This window comes from Lissotriton helveticus, chromosome 7 (assembly GCF_964261635.1).
Source record: "Lissotriton helveticus chromosome 7, aLisHel1.1, whole genome shotgun sequence".
In the NCBI taxonomy this organism is placed as follows: domain Eukaryota; kingdom Metazoa; phylum Chordata; class Amphibia; order Caudata; family Salamandridae; genus Lissotriton; species Lissotriton helveticus.
The window spans coordinates 556,990,530-557,005,708 of record NC_136068.1 but is presented as its reverse complement, the minus strand read 5'-3'; the positions used below and the strand labels follow the sequence as shown (position 1 = coordinate 557,005,708).

General features: G+C 44.6%; 1 protein-coding gene across 1 annotated transcript in view; it reads right to left on the bottom strand.

Moving 5' to 3' along the window:
* LOC144766887 (3-oxoacyl-[acyl-carrier-protein] reductase FabG-like) overlaps positions 1 to 14,330 on the bottom strand; it is a 164,669-nt gene extending 150,339 nt beyond the window's left edge. The window contains exons 1-2 of the mRNA XM_078650593.1: positions 14,243 to 14,330; positions 5,493 to 5,663 (exon numbers count right to left, since the gene is read on the bottom strand). Coding sequence (XP_078506719.1) covers positions 5,493 to 5,663; positions 14,243 to 14,257 — 186 coding nt within the window. The 5' untranslated portion in view covers positions 14,258 to 14,330. The remainder of the gene's footprint in view (positions 1 to 5,492; positions 5,664 to 14,242) is intronic.
* Between the last annotated feature and the right edge of the window lie 849 nt (positions 14,331 to 15,179).

The window sequence follows — 15,179 nt, the reverse complement described above, 5'->3', positions numbered from 1 at the left end:
GCTTTGTACGCCACTTAGAGGGTTAAGGTTACTCTTCCTTTGCTCCCTGACATGCTTCAGTAATGTTATTGGCGGGCATGTCAAAGAATGTGACGTCCACGGATGATGGATTCTCCTCAAAAAAAAGTTTCAAAATATTTCCAATGTAGCAACGCAAATATGGCGTTCCCTGCGTTTCACAGATTTGTATCGCATTCATGTCTCTTGCTTCTGAGGCGTTCACATTCTTGTAAGGTGGATTTCACTGTTCACAGCCTGTCAAACATTATCAGGCGCTGCCTCATGTTATGCTGTGTTTATTGATGTGGAAATGCTGAATCACCAGAGACACTAATGCATCCCTCCCGGTCTGTGGTTCACCTCCGAATTACTCACATCAACTCCTGCTCAGTAGTTACCCCTGACTTTAGTGCTGTAGCAACTGAGCTGAAATCCAACATTTGTAAATTTAATTGACACTAAAACCGACACCACACACTTACCAGAACAAAAAGCAGCCCTCTGTAAAAGTACAAACCAGCCTTATATTGTAGTAAATGAGTTAGTTTACAAAAGCAGTAAGAGGGGGTTCAGAGTGCACAATCAGGCACAATCTGAGATATGTTTTATGATAAAGAAAAATATATATTTTGAAAGGTTTAGTCTAAGCAAAAGATTGATCCTAAGGCACGACCTTTGGAGCCCCTTGTGTATCCGCTTTGTCGGTCTTCCCTTTAAGGTACAAAACAGTATTTTTTCTTGGAAGTGGCAGTTTCAGTACAACAATGTATTCTGTAGTTCGTTGCTGGTGAATTCACCTTAGTGAAAGTCGTTGATGGATCCGATTTGTTCTGTATTTATAAGTCTACATTGATAGCACAGCATTCTCTGGTCATCGTGCTAAACTAAAAAAAGCTTCTAGAGTACTGCTGAGAAGAGGGGGTGTGTGTGGGGGCTCTGTGTGGGTGTGTGTGTGGGGGGCTCTGTGTGGGTGTGTGTGTGGGGGGCTCTGTGTGGGTGTGTGTGTGGGGGGGCTCTCTGTGGGGGTGCTCTCTGTGGGGGGGTGTGGCATTTGCGAGAGATTAAGCTATTGGCATTGTAAATGACAATGCCATTTATTTATCTGTTTTCAAAACCAACACATAAATAAAAATATTGTCATTTACAATGCCAATAGCTCAAACTTTTGCAAGGGCGAAACCGTTGCATTGTAAATGCTTGTTTTAGGAGTAGTAGCTGATGTAAAGTGCACTGACTGCTACTGTTTGCTAGAGCAGCGCTAAATAAAAAAATAATAAATCAATAAACGTAAATGTATAATAGGCCTTACACCAAAATAAACCAGTACACTGATCTCAGTGAGTGACACCTGCTAACTACCTGACTCTTCGATCCATAGTTCTATTCCCGCAAAAGATGCACTTGCCAACTGAATATTGCCCAACTTTAACCCTTTTGTCCATGGTTGTAGGCGCTCTAATTTGGTTCTGTTTTTTTACTCTGCAATTCTGGTTTCATGATTTCACTGAAAGGAGATGCCTGTTTTTAGGAGTAGTAGCTGATGTAAAGTGCACTGACTGCTACTGTTTGCTAGAGCAGCGCTAAATAAAAAAAATAATAAATCAATAAACGTAAATGTATAATAGGCCTTACACCAAAATATACCAGTACACTGACCCGAAGAATAAGCGTAACTCTAAATCTTACCCGAATCCCTAACAGCGAGCCCAAGCCTACACCGTACCCTAACCTCATAAAAATCCTAACGTTACCCCTAATTTAACTCTCCCTTTCCTAAGGCTAAGCCTACACTATGCTCCAATCTCCACACATAATCCAACACGTAACCTTCCCCTTTCCCCATGACAATACACTTACTCAGCTGCTTACTGAACTCTCAATTTTATTGTACTGTCACTATGTAATAGTTCATGGATGTAGTGGATTCTCAGTGTGGGGTGTGTCTATTTCTTGGTTTATGGACGACGCGTATTTGTGAACAAGTAACACGTCTCACCATACAAAAGCCCAAAACTCCAGCTTATCAGGGCTCGTTTTAATTTAAACAGGCTGTTAATACACTATTTTTTAAAAGTTTTACCCATATTGTATTTAAGGAAACACTAGCTAAGCTAATAGGTTAGGCCTTGACAAGTAATTTTGACGGCTATTTATTTCTTTTTTATGCAAGCCCGCGCCACAAAATAAAAAAATAAACAAATGAAAATATGCCTCCACCTAAACGTGGTTCCGAGTGCTTGCTATATAAAAAATAAAAAATAAACATTCACTGATGTGCATGTTCAACTAGGTTTTTATTTATCTTTTTAACTAAAAAGCCTTCCAGTTGTGCTGTGTAATTTCTTATTATTATTGATTGTGAAGGAAACAAGAAAAACACATGCCCTAAACAAACACCCATCTTGCAAGTAGCTACAGTGTTACAATGTCACTTGAACATTTACAACAGTAACTACGAAAAGGAGATGGGGAATAAATCATAATAGAACTGGGCCCCCGAAGTGCAGGCAGAATAAACAACTGGTATTTAAACTCAGAGCAAAAATGTAGAAATTATTTTCAACAAGGATTGGCAAAGCCATTGGCGATGTCAATGTTTTTTTAAGATGTTGCCCAGCAGCATGAGGAGCTGTGCAACATGGCTCAAAGTAAATAACAAGCATTGGCATAGCCAATAGGTCTCGCCTTTGTGACCTTATGAGTGTTTAGCCATGCAATGGTTGATGTTGTTGCACCAAGGATATTGTGCTGCATAACTAAATACTTATAAGATCCCTAAAGTGAGACCTATTGGCTACTCCTATCACACAAGCTGGTATCAAACCACAAACATTCTTCAATACTATGCCTTCCGACTAAGGGGTGGAGGCCCTAATCAGTCCCAATTGCATACTGTCCACATCTAAGTAGGTGTTATACAAAACCATACATACATAAATAATGTAGTAAATTAAAGGATGTAACTGACAGATAAAATGGTGTAACTTCTAAGAGACTTGTTGTAGGTATTTCAGTCTCACAGAACGGAAACATTTTCAGCATCATATACAACGACGCCATAGTTATTACTACTTGTTCTTATGCACCCAACAACCATTGACAATGCCAATAGTCCTGGCTTATTGTAGGTGTAATGTTACTTGTTGTATTATATATCTGTATGCAATGACAGAAGCAGCAAAATACCGACACATTTTGCTAAGCACAGATTTTTAGCCGAGGTGTTTTTAAGCCTTGCCCTTAATTACATAGGCCATGCCCCTTTTGGAGTCACCCTTCCCCAGTTTTTTCATCCCGCTTTAAGCCCTGATCACGACGATGATGATGAAGTTAATGATATTGCTTTGGAAAGGAGCAAGGACGGAGAAGGACAAGGAGTGTTTGATTTGATGAACATAGGGTTTCTCTATGAAAATAGGGACATGTAAAAATGGCTGATGCCTGAAGACAGTCACCTGTAGCTGCTATGTTTGTTTGCTGGTGCTGACTCTGCCCACTGGACCCTTTCACCTCGAGGGAGGAGCTTGAGACGTGGATGTATGACTTCTACTTGTGGCAGGTCCATTAGCAGCTTTCATGGGCCCAGCTCAGCACCTGGTTGGGTTCTTTGTGACAAGGTGTCAAGGGGTCGACACTACAAACCGCATGCAACGCAGTGTGAAGATGAGTCCTTTGTTGGGGAGCTGCCTCCACCCCTCTGAGGGAGAACCTCCTGTCCATGCTCTCTGTGACTCGCTGAGCAACAATGCACATTCTTTGCTGATGTAATGTGTCCACATGACGTCAGCAAAGAATGGGCATTGGATAACCGAACGCTGAGTACAAGATGAACCGTGGCCTATTGTAGTTTTCTGTTGTATTTTTTAAAAATATCAAAGGGCCGGCGGCCCCATCTATTGGGGCTTTTCTTTGAATGACCTCACCAGACATCAGCAAACAAAAGTCACTTCTGGAATGTAACACCCCAGCTCCATAGAGTCAAAGAAGTGCAGATTCAGCCATGTGACGCTTACAAGATTCAATCGAGACATGGGCTGGGGGAGGCAAAGCCGGACCTGATAGTGGCCCTTGTTGAACGCATCCGGAGGTGGGAACCCCCCAAGCAAGACCGCGAAAAGGGGGCGCACCGGATTGGTCGCCCCCCAAACCAGCTGCTAACCACCCAATCCTGGAGGGAGATGGTAAGCCATCAGTCTGAAGTGGAATTACCTGGTGCCTGGGATCCATCGCCGCCGAGAGGGACCTGCGGAGGACGGAGCTGCGGTCGCCAGATAGAAACAGGGACGAACAAAGGAACATGGTGAGGAGTCACCAGGAAGAACAGCGAGGTCGGCGGCTCCAAGCAGGGAGTCGTGACCTAGAAGGCCTGAGTAGATCGAGGAGCAGCGGCGGCTATAACTGGCAGGAACCGGTCATCTGTGGCCCATTGGCGACAAGTGCAGCTGCCTCTGAGGTGTTTCCATGTCTTGCATGGCATTGATGCTGAGCCTGCGGGGTGGGTTGCAGGCGCGAGACAGAGCCAGCAACTTGGGAAGGAGCGAAGGAAAAGCCTGCTGCAGCAGGAGCGGAACAGCGGTCCAGCCTCGCTGTGGACCCGGGAAGTCTGCCGCTCACTAGGAAACCACTAGGGAGGCGGGCGCCTCCTACAGCACGGGAACAGCCGAGGAGCGAGCCACAGGAAGCAGGTACGCGAGGCTTGATGTATCCTTGTGTAGCTTAAGTGGTATTCATGATGGAGTTTGCACTATATAAAATGAGGATAAAAACAAGATGTGCAGCCACATTATTTCGAATGCTCCAAAAAACAAAATGTGCCTGCTATTGTTGCTAATTAGGAGCAGCGTGTCACTGTGTTTTGTAAAAGCCGGCGCTTGCTGTGAAGGAAAAACAAGCCTGCAAGCGCGCGCAACAAGGAATTTAAGGAATGCAGCTGGCACACTGCGTGCCCCTGCTCGCTCCCGAGGCTATGGGAGTGAACATTCACAGAAAAGGCGGCCTATACCATGGGTTTTGGCCATTTGCGTGCTTTCATTTTTGAAAGCCACACGCAAAGGCCAATGGAATGTGTGGGAGGAGTCTCTTGGAAGTCTGGAGTGCTTCCAAGAGGCCCTCTCCAAGAGCAACACATGCGCGCTGCGCTAGGCTCGACCTAAAAACAAAACACTAAGGCGCAGCCAGCGTTGACTCAGTCATAGCACATTTTTTTGTACTTTAAGTCATGCTGTAAAGCAGCCTGTGCTACTGTGCAACATCTTAAAAAACAAAGTGAAGGGCGCCAGTGGGTAAGGTGAGTGGACCCATTTACCCATGCTGTATGCTGTGGTGGGCAGAAGCAAAACATGAAGGAAAATTTAACAGACCAATAGCTGAAGCCTGCTGATCAAAAGCTCCTCAAAGTACGTACATTATGTATTATATTTTCTATCTGGCGGACAGACCTAAAAAGGACCACCATGGCACAGTGCAGGAGCGGCTGACCTGTTAATATTTACCTTCTCCTTGCTGGCCTCCTGGCAGAGACGGGCAGTTTCATTCAGCTTCTCAACATCTCGTCCATTAAGTGACAGCTTTGCTCCCAGTTTAGCAAAAAGGACAGCAGTCCCAGCACCAATGCCCGAGCTGGCGCCTGTGATTAGCGCAACCTTCCCTTTTAATGAGAACACCTTGGGAGATAACATAAATATTAAAAAATTGTAAAGATGATAAATGAGACATTTTTCTACACCTGTCCTAACATTTCAGCAAGGTTCTAGGTCAGACGCAATCTTCAGAAGTCAAGCACACGACAACGCAACGAGCACAATCAAGTGTGGAGTGCAATGCATGGAACATTCAGGAGAGGAATGTCGTCTGAAACATGCAAGAATCGAGTATCTTTGCGGACAATATCAGATGACTGAGCAGGATTATTGGCGCAGGGTTAAGACTGATTCACATATGGCTGGGTCTAATCTGAGGGGGCATGGTGGGAAAAAGAATGATGGGTAGGAATGCTACCCCTGAGCGATTGCCAGTGGTTAGACTTATAGCAAGCATCCTCCCATCACTTTTTTGAATGTTTGAAGTAATGCCCTAAATGGCCAAGAGCATACCCAGACGTGGGTCCCTTGCTCACTGTGCCACTGGAACCAAGCTAAACCTGACTGAAGAGCCCTAATCAGGGTGAATCCGGTCTTGGGTTTGTTTCGTTCTGGTTCAGAGAGGACCTGGCATGGAAGATCAGGCTGGAACGTTCCTACTGGAGCAAGGTTAACACAGATTTGTCTATGGCTGGGTCAAATCTGGGGTGGCATGGTGGGCAAAAGAACGATCAGGTAGAATGGTACCCTGAGAGATTGACTTATTGCAAGCAGGTTAGTTTTTTTAAATTGTATTTTGGATTTCTTTATTGGCATTTCAATAGATAGCATTACATAGAAGGTAATGTTACACAATTCCGGCTCTGCAGGCATATCCCACCAAATGAAGCAGACGAGTAATAATCATCAAATACCATTAAGTCAACAATTATTATACAACTTCTACCCCAAACCTCCTGTCCACCCGCCCTCTCCCCATAACTTCCACAGATAAGCTGATTCATCCTTATAAGGGACATTTAGAATGCATCTGTTGGTCACTAGTGTGGCAACCTGACAAGGGATAGTCACAGTGACGGTTCTGACGATAGTCTCTGTGTCTTAGCACTCTAAACCTTGTTCTGTGTGGTTTGCACCGCCCCCACCCCCAGGAATAGGGAAGTCAACCCTCTGTGGGCTCGGCCAGGGCCTGCATCATGCTTTCACAGGAGAGTAGATAAACTCTTACTTCCTCATCTCTGCATGTTTCACAGGTCTTGAGGAGAATGCATAGTATGCATATAGTACCCCTCCCTTCCTATCTCAGGCACATTCTTTTGATCACGGTGTCCCCCAAGGCTCGGCATTGAGCCCCACATTATTTAATCTCTATGTCCAGCCGCTAGCTGCTGTCGCCAAACAATGGGACCTCGCCATCGTCTCATATGCTGACGACACGCAGCTAGTGGTTGCCCTAACGGAAGGATCGGCCCCAAATGTCTCCAGGTTTAAAAACGGCCAGACCACTGTGACAGACTGGATGACATCTAACTGTCTGCAGTTGAATGCAAATAAGACAGAGGTGCTACTGGTTGGAAAAAACATAGACCTATGGGCGACCACAGGTGGCCCAATGCTCTGGGTAAAGCCCCAGAACCCAAAACAGAAGTTAAAAACTTGGGGGTATGGCTTGACTCCTCCCTTAGTTTCTGCTCGCAGACTAAAAAAGTCTCTGCTACCTGCTTTGGCATACTATGCGGTCTAAGACCTATTTTAAAATTCTTTGACTCATCCACAAGGCAGCTGATAGTCCAGTCTACGGTTCTTTCCCGATTGGACTATGCATGTTCCCTGCTGCTGGGAGCCAATCGAGCAGAGATCTCTCGGATGCAGCGCATTCAAAATGCGGCTGCTAGAGCTTTAGTAGGCCTTCCCCGATTCTGCTCCATCTCGGACACCATCCGGAGGCTTCATTGGCTCCCTATGGCTCAGCGAATTCAGTTTAAGACTCTATGCCTTTCTTTCAAAATCTTAAAGCTTGCTACTCCTAAAATGCTCAGTAACCTTTTGACCCCGTATGTTCCAATTCGTGCACTACGCTCTGCAGGTCAACATCTGATCAGAGTACCCCGGATTAAGCGCTGCCGAGCGGGAGGACGCTCCTTCCGCTACTTAGCAGCAAAATTGTGGAACTCATTACCAGCCCACACACGAGAACAGGAAGGCCTGCTGAACTTCAGGAAGGCAATCAAAACTCATCTCTTCCCCCTAAACTAAGCTTTTCTGGAAGTATGCCCTGTTGAATCCCATCGGAGTCAGTTATCTCTCTGCTACACAGCGCCGGGACGCCCCTTTGCTGGGGCAGCTGAGCGCTATATAAGCTTTTTTAACATAACATAATATAACATAACATGTCCAGGAAAAGTGTGTTACCATATCACAGTGTAGTGTACTGCACTGGTGCATAGGGAACAACAACTAGGCAATTCCCAAAAATGCCAGTGGAATGGCAATTTCCCCAAGCATAAGGTGATACAAAGGGGATAGTGTTGTGTGTTTGTGTCTTTCTTTCTTTTTAGAGTTTTATATAGCGCAAACTTGACCTGAAGATATCGGGTATCAGAGCGCTTTACATGAGCACCATTTTTGTTACAGATTGACACATTCATTTTTGGTAGGCACGGGGAGATTAAGTGATTTGGCCAGAATCGCAGGATGTTGAGCGTCCCTGCTGAGACTCGAATTCAGTTGCCCAGCTTCGAGGTCGACCGCTCGAGCTGTAAGGCTACATCCTCGACCAATCTAAATATAATCAGTGAATGAATGCATCACTCTGCATCTTAGTTGCATCAGTCTGCTTCTTAGTTACTGAGTATAACAATGCAACACTCAGTCCATGATCTAATCAGTGAATGAAACAATGCATCACTCTGCATCTTAGCTATTGAATGTAGCAATGCGGCCCTCAGTCTCTGATATAATCTCAGTGAAACAATGCATCACAGTTGCTGAATCTAACAATGTAGCATTCAGTCTATGATATAATCAGTGAATGAAAGCATAACTCTGCATCTTAGTTGTGTCAGGCTGCTTCTTGGTTACTGATTATAACAATGCAGCACTCAGTCTAAGATACAATCAGTGAATAAAACAATGCATCACTCTGCATCTTAGTTACTGCATATAACAGTGCAGCACTCAGTCTATTGTTCATTTTTAGTATATGGAACAATGCATCACTCTGCATATTAGTTACAGAATATAACAATGACTCAAAAATAACTAGTAAATGTGACTATGCAGCACTCTGAAATGTTAACACATGATTATTACAGTACAGCCCTCTGTGTAGCGCATATTATGTGATTTGTGCAGTCAAGTTTTAAGTCATTAGATCATGTAGTCAGGAATGTAAAGAAATATCTGTTTTCATAACTCAACTATGCAGGACTCGACCGTAGAAGGATGAAAGGTTAAATTGAATCGCTACCACTGTTTATTGTGTACTTGTGTGCTCTGTAAATCCCCCTTGAAAACTTCCCCAGGAAACCAAATTGAGCCGCTTCCACTGTACCTTATACCTCTAAGGCACGAAGCCATTCTCTAGGCTCACGGTCACACTTACAAGCCCCTCGAGGCAAGGAATCCACGGCCGCCATCTTCAATCGGGGCCTGGACAGCGCTCTAGTGGCTGGGCGATTTGGGCCCAACCCATTATAAAAGAGCCAATCACTGACGTTCCTGCAGATAGATTGCACCATACTCCTGAGGCGGAAGCCGGGGGTTTAACTCGCCAAATAACAGATCACTTGTTATTTTATTCTTTTAATGCACTGCACTTTACACCAGCACAGCGCTTTTTAAAAAATTGAATCGCTACCACTGTTTATTGTGTACTTGTGTGCTCTGTAAATCCCCCTTGAAAACTTCCCCAGGAAACCAAATTGAGCCGCTTCCACTGTACCTTATACCTCTAAGGCACGAAGCCATTCTCTAGGCTCACGGTCACACTTACAAGCCCCTCGAGGCAAGGAATCCACGGCCGCCATCTTCAATCGGGGCCTGGACAGCGCTCTAGTGGCTGGGCGATTTGGGCCCAACCCATTATAAAATGGAGCCTCCTTCCCGTCCGCGCAGCGGGCGGGCGCAGCGGGCGCGCCGATGGCGCGCCGGAGGGGGCGCGCCCGGGCCAGGCCGGGCACAGGGCCATCCACTATGCCCGTTTCACATAGTCACCGGATTAAACATTCACGCGACTATCTGTTACAATTCAGCACGCCAGCCTCATCCCCGATACCCAACCACTCATCTACGCCCTTAGATGAGTCCTTCGGGTCAACCATCCACCATTCATCTACTGGTATTAGCTTGGCTTTGTTGAACTGTAGATCAGCCCCCAAGCATGCACTTGAAATTAAAATCCTGATTCAAGACCAAAATATTGATATTTTCTTCCTAACGGAAACATGGCTAACGTCTCATTCTGAAGCCGACATTGTCAACATGCTTCCCCAAGACTACCTCATTCAATATCAGAATAGAATGAAGGGAAAAGGAGGTGGACTTGCGATTATCTATAGAAACCTCTTCACTTGCAGGATACAAGCAGGAGGAATTCAGGATTGCGAAAGCATCCACTTCTCAATTCAATTAAATCCCAACAATTCTCTTTCAGGTATCCTTATATACCGACCTCCTAGTAGCCTAGGAAACTTTGTGAGCTCATTATTAGAGACCTCTATCTCAGCCTGCACTTCGGCCCCAAATTCCATCCTGGTCGGAGATTTAAACTTGCACTTTGAGGACAGCAAAGATAAAATTGCCGCTAACTTAATTTCCGAACTAAAAGCACTGGATTTCCACTTAATCAATTCAGAGGCAACCCATAGTAAGGGACATCTTTTAGACCCCCTTTTCACTAATCTGCCAAAAATTGAGGTTCAGTCCGCACTTCCACTTCCCTGGTCAGATCATTTTCTCATCCCATTCACCTGGCAAATTCCCTTAAAAACCTCTCACATACCTATCCCCAAAGAACACGACAGAATATGGTCCAGACTCTCATTTGAGCACTGGACCCAGGAGCTTACACGCTCCGCTCCTCTGGCAGACCCAGACCCTGCAACAGCAGACAACAACTTCACTAGCTGGCTTACCTCTTCCTTGGACACAATCGCTCCTAAGAGAGACGTAAAAACAAAAAGTAAGAAATTCAAATCTCCATGGTATTCACAAGAACTAAGGAACCTAAGGAAAAATTGCAAAATCCATGAGAGGAAATGGAGGAAAAACTGGGATCCTCTCATTAAGACAGAATATAAAACAGCAATGAGGTCCTATAAAGTAGCACGCAAAGCAGCTCAATCCTCTTTTTTTGAAAAGAAAATTAAGGAAGCATCTAATTCAACTCGTGAGACTTATGCAATAGTTAAAGAGCTCCTTAAAATACCTAATCCCCCCCCCAACTATCAACCCACGGTCGCTAGATGCAACCAAATAGCAGGTTATTTTCAAAATAAAATCACCAACATCCTGCAATCACTCCCCCCCAAAACAGATCACAGTCCCCTGGTGGCCCCTACATCTTCCACCACCAGTCCAACACTGGATAGCTTTAATTTGATGTCCAATGAGGACTTTTTAAAAGCCCTCTCAGATCTAAAAAGTGGCTCCCCCAATGATCCCGCCCCCATCCGCATTCTTAAACAAATCGGACCCACTATCGCCTACCTGGCTACTAACCTTATTAACGCCTCCCTTAGCCAAGGTATAGTCCCCCCCCAATTGGAAACATGCAATTGTTAAGGCACTACAGAAGAAACCAGGCCACGACCCCTCAGATCTGTCTAACCTTCGCCCTATTTCTCTTTTACCAGGCCTGAGCAAGATTGCAGAGAGGGCAGTCAATCAGCAAGTATCTACCTTCCTCGAATCTAACAACCTCCTCCGCCCCTCGCAGACAGGCTTCCGTCCAGGGCAGGGGACCGAGACAGCTCTTCTCAAAGTGGTCGAGGAGACCAGATGCATCTTGGATTCAGGGGGATCGGTTTTACTGATCCTCCTGGATCTAAGCGCTGCATTCGACACGGTTGACCACGAGATTTTAATCCAGCGATTATCCGGGCTGGGGGTGAGGGGCACGGCACTTCGCTGGCTCTCATCTTTCTTAGAAAACCGCACCTTTCAGGTTTGCGAAGGGAACATACGATCTGACATCCTTTCCCTCCAGTGTGGGGTTCCCCAGGGCTCTTCATTGAGCCCTACACTTTTTAACACCTACATGGCCTCCCTGGAGGATGTGGTCACCCCTTTTGGGATAAAAGCCGTCACATACGCTGACGACACCCAAATGGTTGTTTCATTTTCGCTTGAAGAAGACAAACTGAAAAACCTCCATGACTGCCTAGAAGGCATTCATGGTTGGATGTCCAACTCAAGGTTGAAGCTAAATGGCTCAAAGACTGAGCTTATGCTGCTGGGACATCAAGTACCATCCCTTCCCCCTACCATGTGGCCACCATGCCTAGGACCTATCCCAGAACTCAAATCTGAGATTAAAAGTCTGGGCTTTTGGATGGAACAGAACCTCTCCATGATAACACAGGCAAAAAAAACAGCCGGTACATGTGTGGGTCTATTACGGTCAACCAGAAAAATTCTCCCTCTACTCCCAGCACCATCCCAGAAAACGCTCATTCAAGGTCTAATACTGTCAAGATTAGACTATTGCAACGCTCTTTTCCTGGCAGCCCCGGAAGCTACGGTTAATGTTCTGCAGAGAACACAAAATGCCGCAGCAAGGATTCTCACGGGGACCTCTCGCAGAGAATCAGCCAAACCTGCCCTTAAAGCATTACATTGGCTGCCGATCCGCGAGAGGATCAAATTTAAAGCTCTGTGTTCCACTCACAAGGCCCTACACAATCTAGGACCCCCAATACTAAAAGACATGCTTTCCTTATACAAACCCAATAGACCCCTACGATCAGCCCAAGGCAACTTGGCCATGGTACATCGAACAAAAAAAGCCCGGACTGGAGGACGTCGATTCTCGGTTATGGCCGCCAACATCTGGAATACCCTGCCAATCCAACTGCGTTCCGAGCCGAATCACATGAAATTCCGGAAACTTCTCAAGACTCACCTGTTCCCTCAATAGCCTTCCGCCTTATTCCCCCCACTTTCACCTTCAGATGTTTCTTGCAATCTCAGCGCTGGGACGCTTCCGGGCAGCCATGCGCTATATAAAAACCCAAATTCATTCATTCATTCATTCATGAGCAAAGTCTGTCTAGCAGAAACATCTTACTTATCGGTAACATCTGAATTTTTGTACCAAACTTTCCATCCACTTTGCTATCGATCTGCTGTGATTGTCCTCTTTGCACAGCAATGCCAGCGCTATATTCTTGTTCTTAGAACAGATACAGGGTAAACAGCCACGTGGATTTGGTACCTGGATATCAATCGATGGACGGTGGCCAAAAGGGAACGTTTGCATAGGCCTATCCTGAGAACACACAGTGCACAAGTGCCTGTTTGTCCCCGGGCTGTGTATCTGCCAAGCACTCCGCAGTTTTCACAAGGGAAGCCCTGGGGTGTACCCTAAGAGCCAAGTATTCCATGCATTTTGCAGCGGAGGGAAAACAAGTCTCCTTGCCTTTGGCAGCACACCAGTTTTGTTTCGGCGAGATGCACGGTGCTTTCATTTCACCTCGTTTGAATGCTTTTTTTTGGGAACATATACCCTGTTGGGCGTTGACTGGATTTCAGCAGCCATTATAGAAATATTTTAAAATCCACCATTACGAATCACTGTGTGCAAATTCTACAAAATGCATCGGGTAGATAGTAGAGATGTGAGATAGTTGCATTATTTGCTTTTGCGTAATTGTGTGAAATTCTGCAAAATGTATGTACATTTTTCTGAATTTTATTCTGAAATGCGCCCTTGCTTCAATTTTAGTTGGGAGGCTGCATTTCGCGTAATAGAAAAGGCCAGCATTTAAATGGTAACAAATTGAAACCACAGCACAGGGAAAATCCTACATCAATTAAAAAAAATAGAGTACTTTTAAAAATTGCTTTGAGACAAAAACTACAAAAACACAATCAGTAGAACTTAAGATATGCAATTTTAAATTGCGAGAGTTCAAGTTATTAGCACTGTAAATTACAATGCCTTTTATGGATGTTTTATAAATCAAAACACAAATAAAAAGTATTGTCATTTACAATGCCAACTGCTCTAACTCGCGTAAATGCGAGACCTATTGCGTTGCAAATGCTTGTGTTAAGAAAGTTTGCAGTTATTATGCTGTATCTTTGTTGGGTGTTGCTGAAGCTTGGTTAAAAGTAAAGTTTTCACAAAACAAAACTCACAGCAATCCTATGTTATTAAAATATAAGACGGGAAATTTATAACACAGCAGCAGACACAGCCGCTTGAAAAAATATATGAAAAACATATTGCCCCAAATGTACACAAATAAGGGATTCAGACAACCTGTGTATTTGTATACCCTTGCCGAAAACGAGTTGCAGTCACTTCTATAACACCACATGGTTGTGAAAACGAGTTTCAAAACACGTCTCCCTGGTGTTGGGTCAGATTAGTAATCAATCTGTAGACAGACGCCATAAGCGTTAAAAAAACAGAAAGCCATGAGATCGCTAACAATTACCCCCAGTTCGGCCATGATCGAAACAGTCCTGCTGACTGTGCTGGGTGTGCCAGAAGCGAGAAACAAAAAGCGGACAAATCATGGCACATTGCAAAAAAACTAGACCGCTTGCTGGCTGCAACCGCATTTAAAGCATGGCATATATATGTGGCCATCGGAATTGGGTACAAGTCCTTTATAAAAGTTAGTGCATGTACATATAAATACGCCGCCGTATCAAGAGAGGAAGGAGATGGTGGAAACCACATTAATTGTGCTGTTGACTTATTTGATTGAGACTTGTAAAAAAGGGTTTTTATTTATTTCTTTTATTTATTTATTGCATTTTTATAAAGCGAGGACTTTACCCGAAGGTGTCAGAGCACTGTACAATAGAACCAGTTACGTTACATGAGAGAACTGTTGCAGGAATGGAACAAACAAAAATAGCAGGCCATAGAATCGAAGCGACGCAGGCAAAAGGCACACAATCTCAAGCACAGCATGACCAGACTGTACAAGCAAAAATAAGAATAAATATGACAAATTTTACAATGAATAAAGACCTTCCTGGCGAAAAAAAGCAGGCCATAAAATCAAAACAACGCAGGCAAAAGGAACACAATATCAAACGCAGCAAGCACAGGATGTACAAACAAAAATATAAATATATGTGACAAATATACAATGACTGAAAAACTTCCTGGCAGGGTCTAAGACGGAGGGAATTAGTTCTGAAAGTGTCTTTGGAATAAAAGAGATTTGAGGTCTTCTTTGAAGATCTGGATGGAGGTGGTGGCACGGAGCGAATGAGGAAGCGAGTTCCAGATTCTCACCGCATTATCTGAGAACGATTGTGCCAACAATTTTTCCCTTTTGAAGGAGGGGGTTCAAGAAGGAACTTTTCCGCATTCCGAGAAGTTCTTGAGCCTCCAGACAATTTCAGTTTATTCGCCAG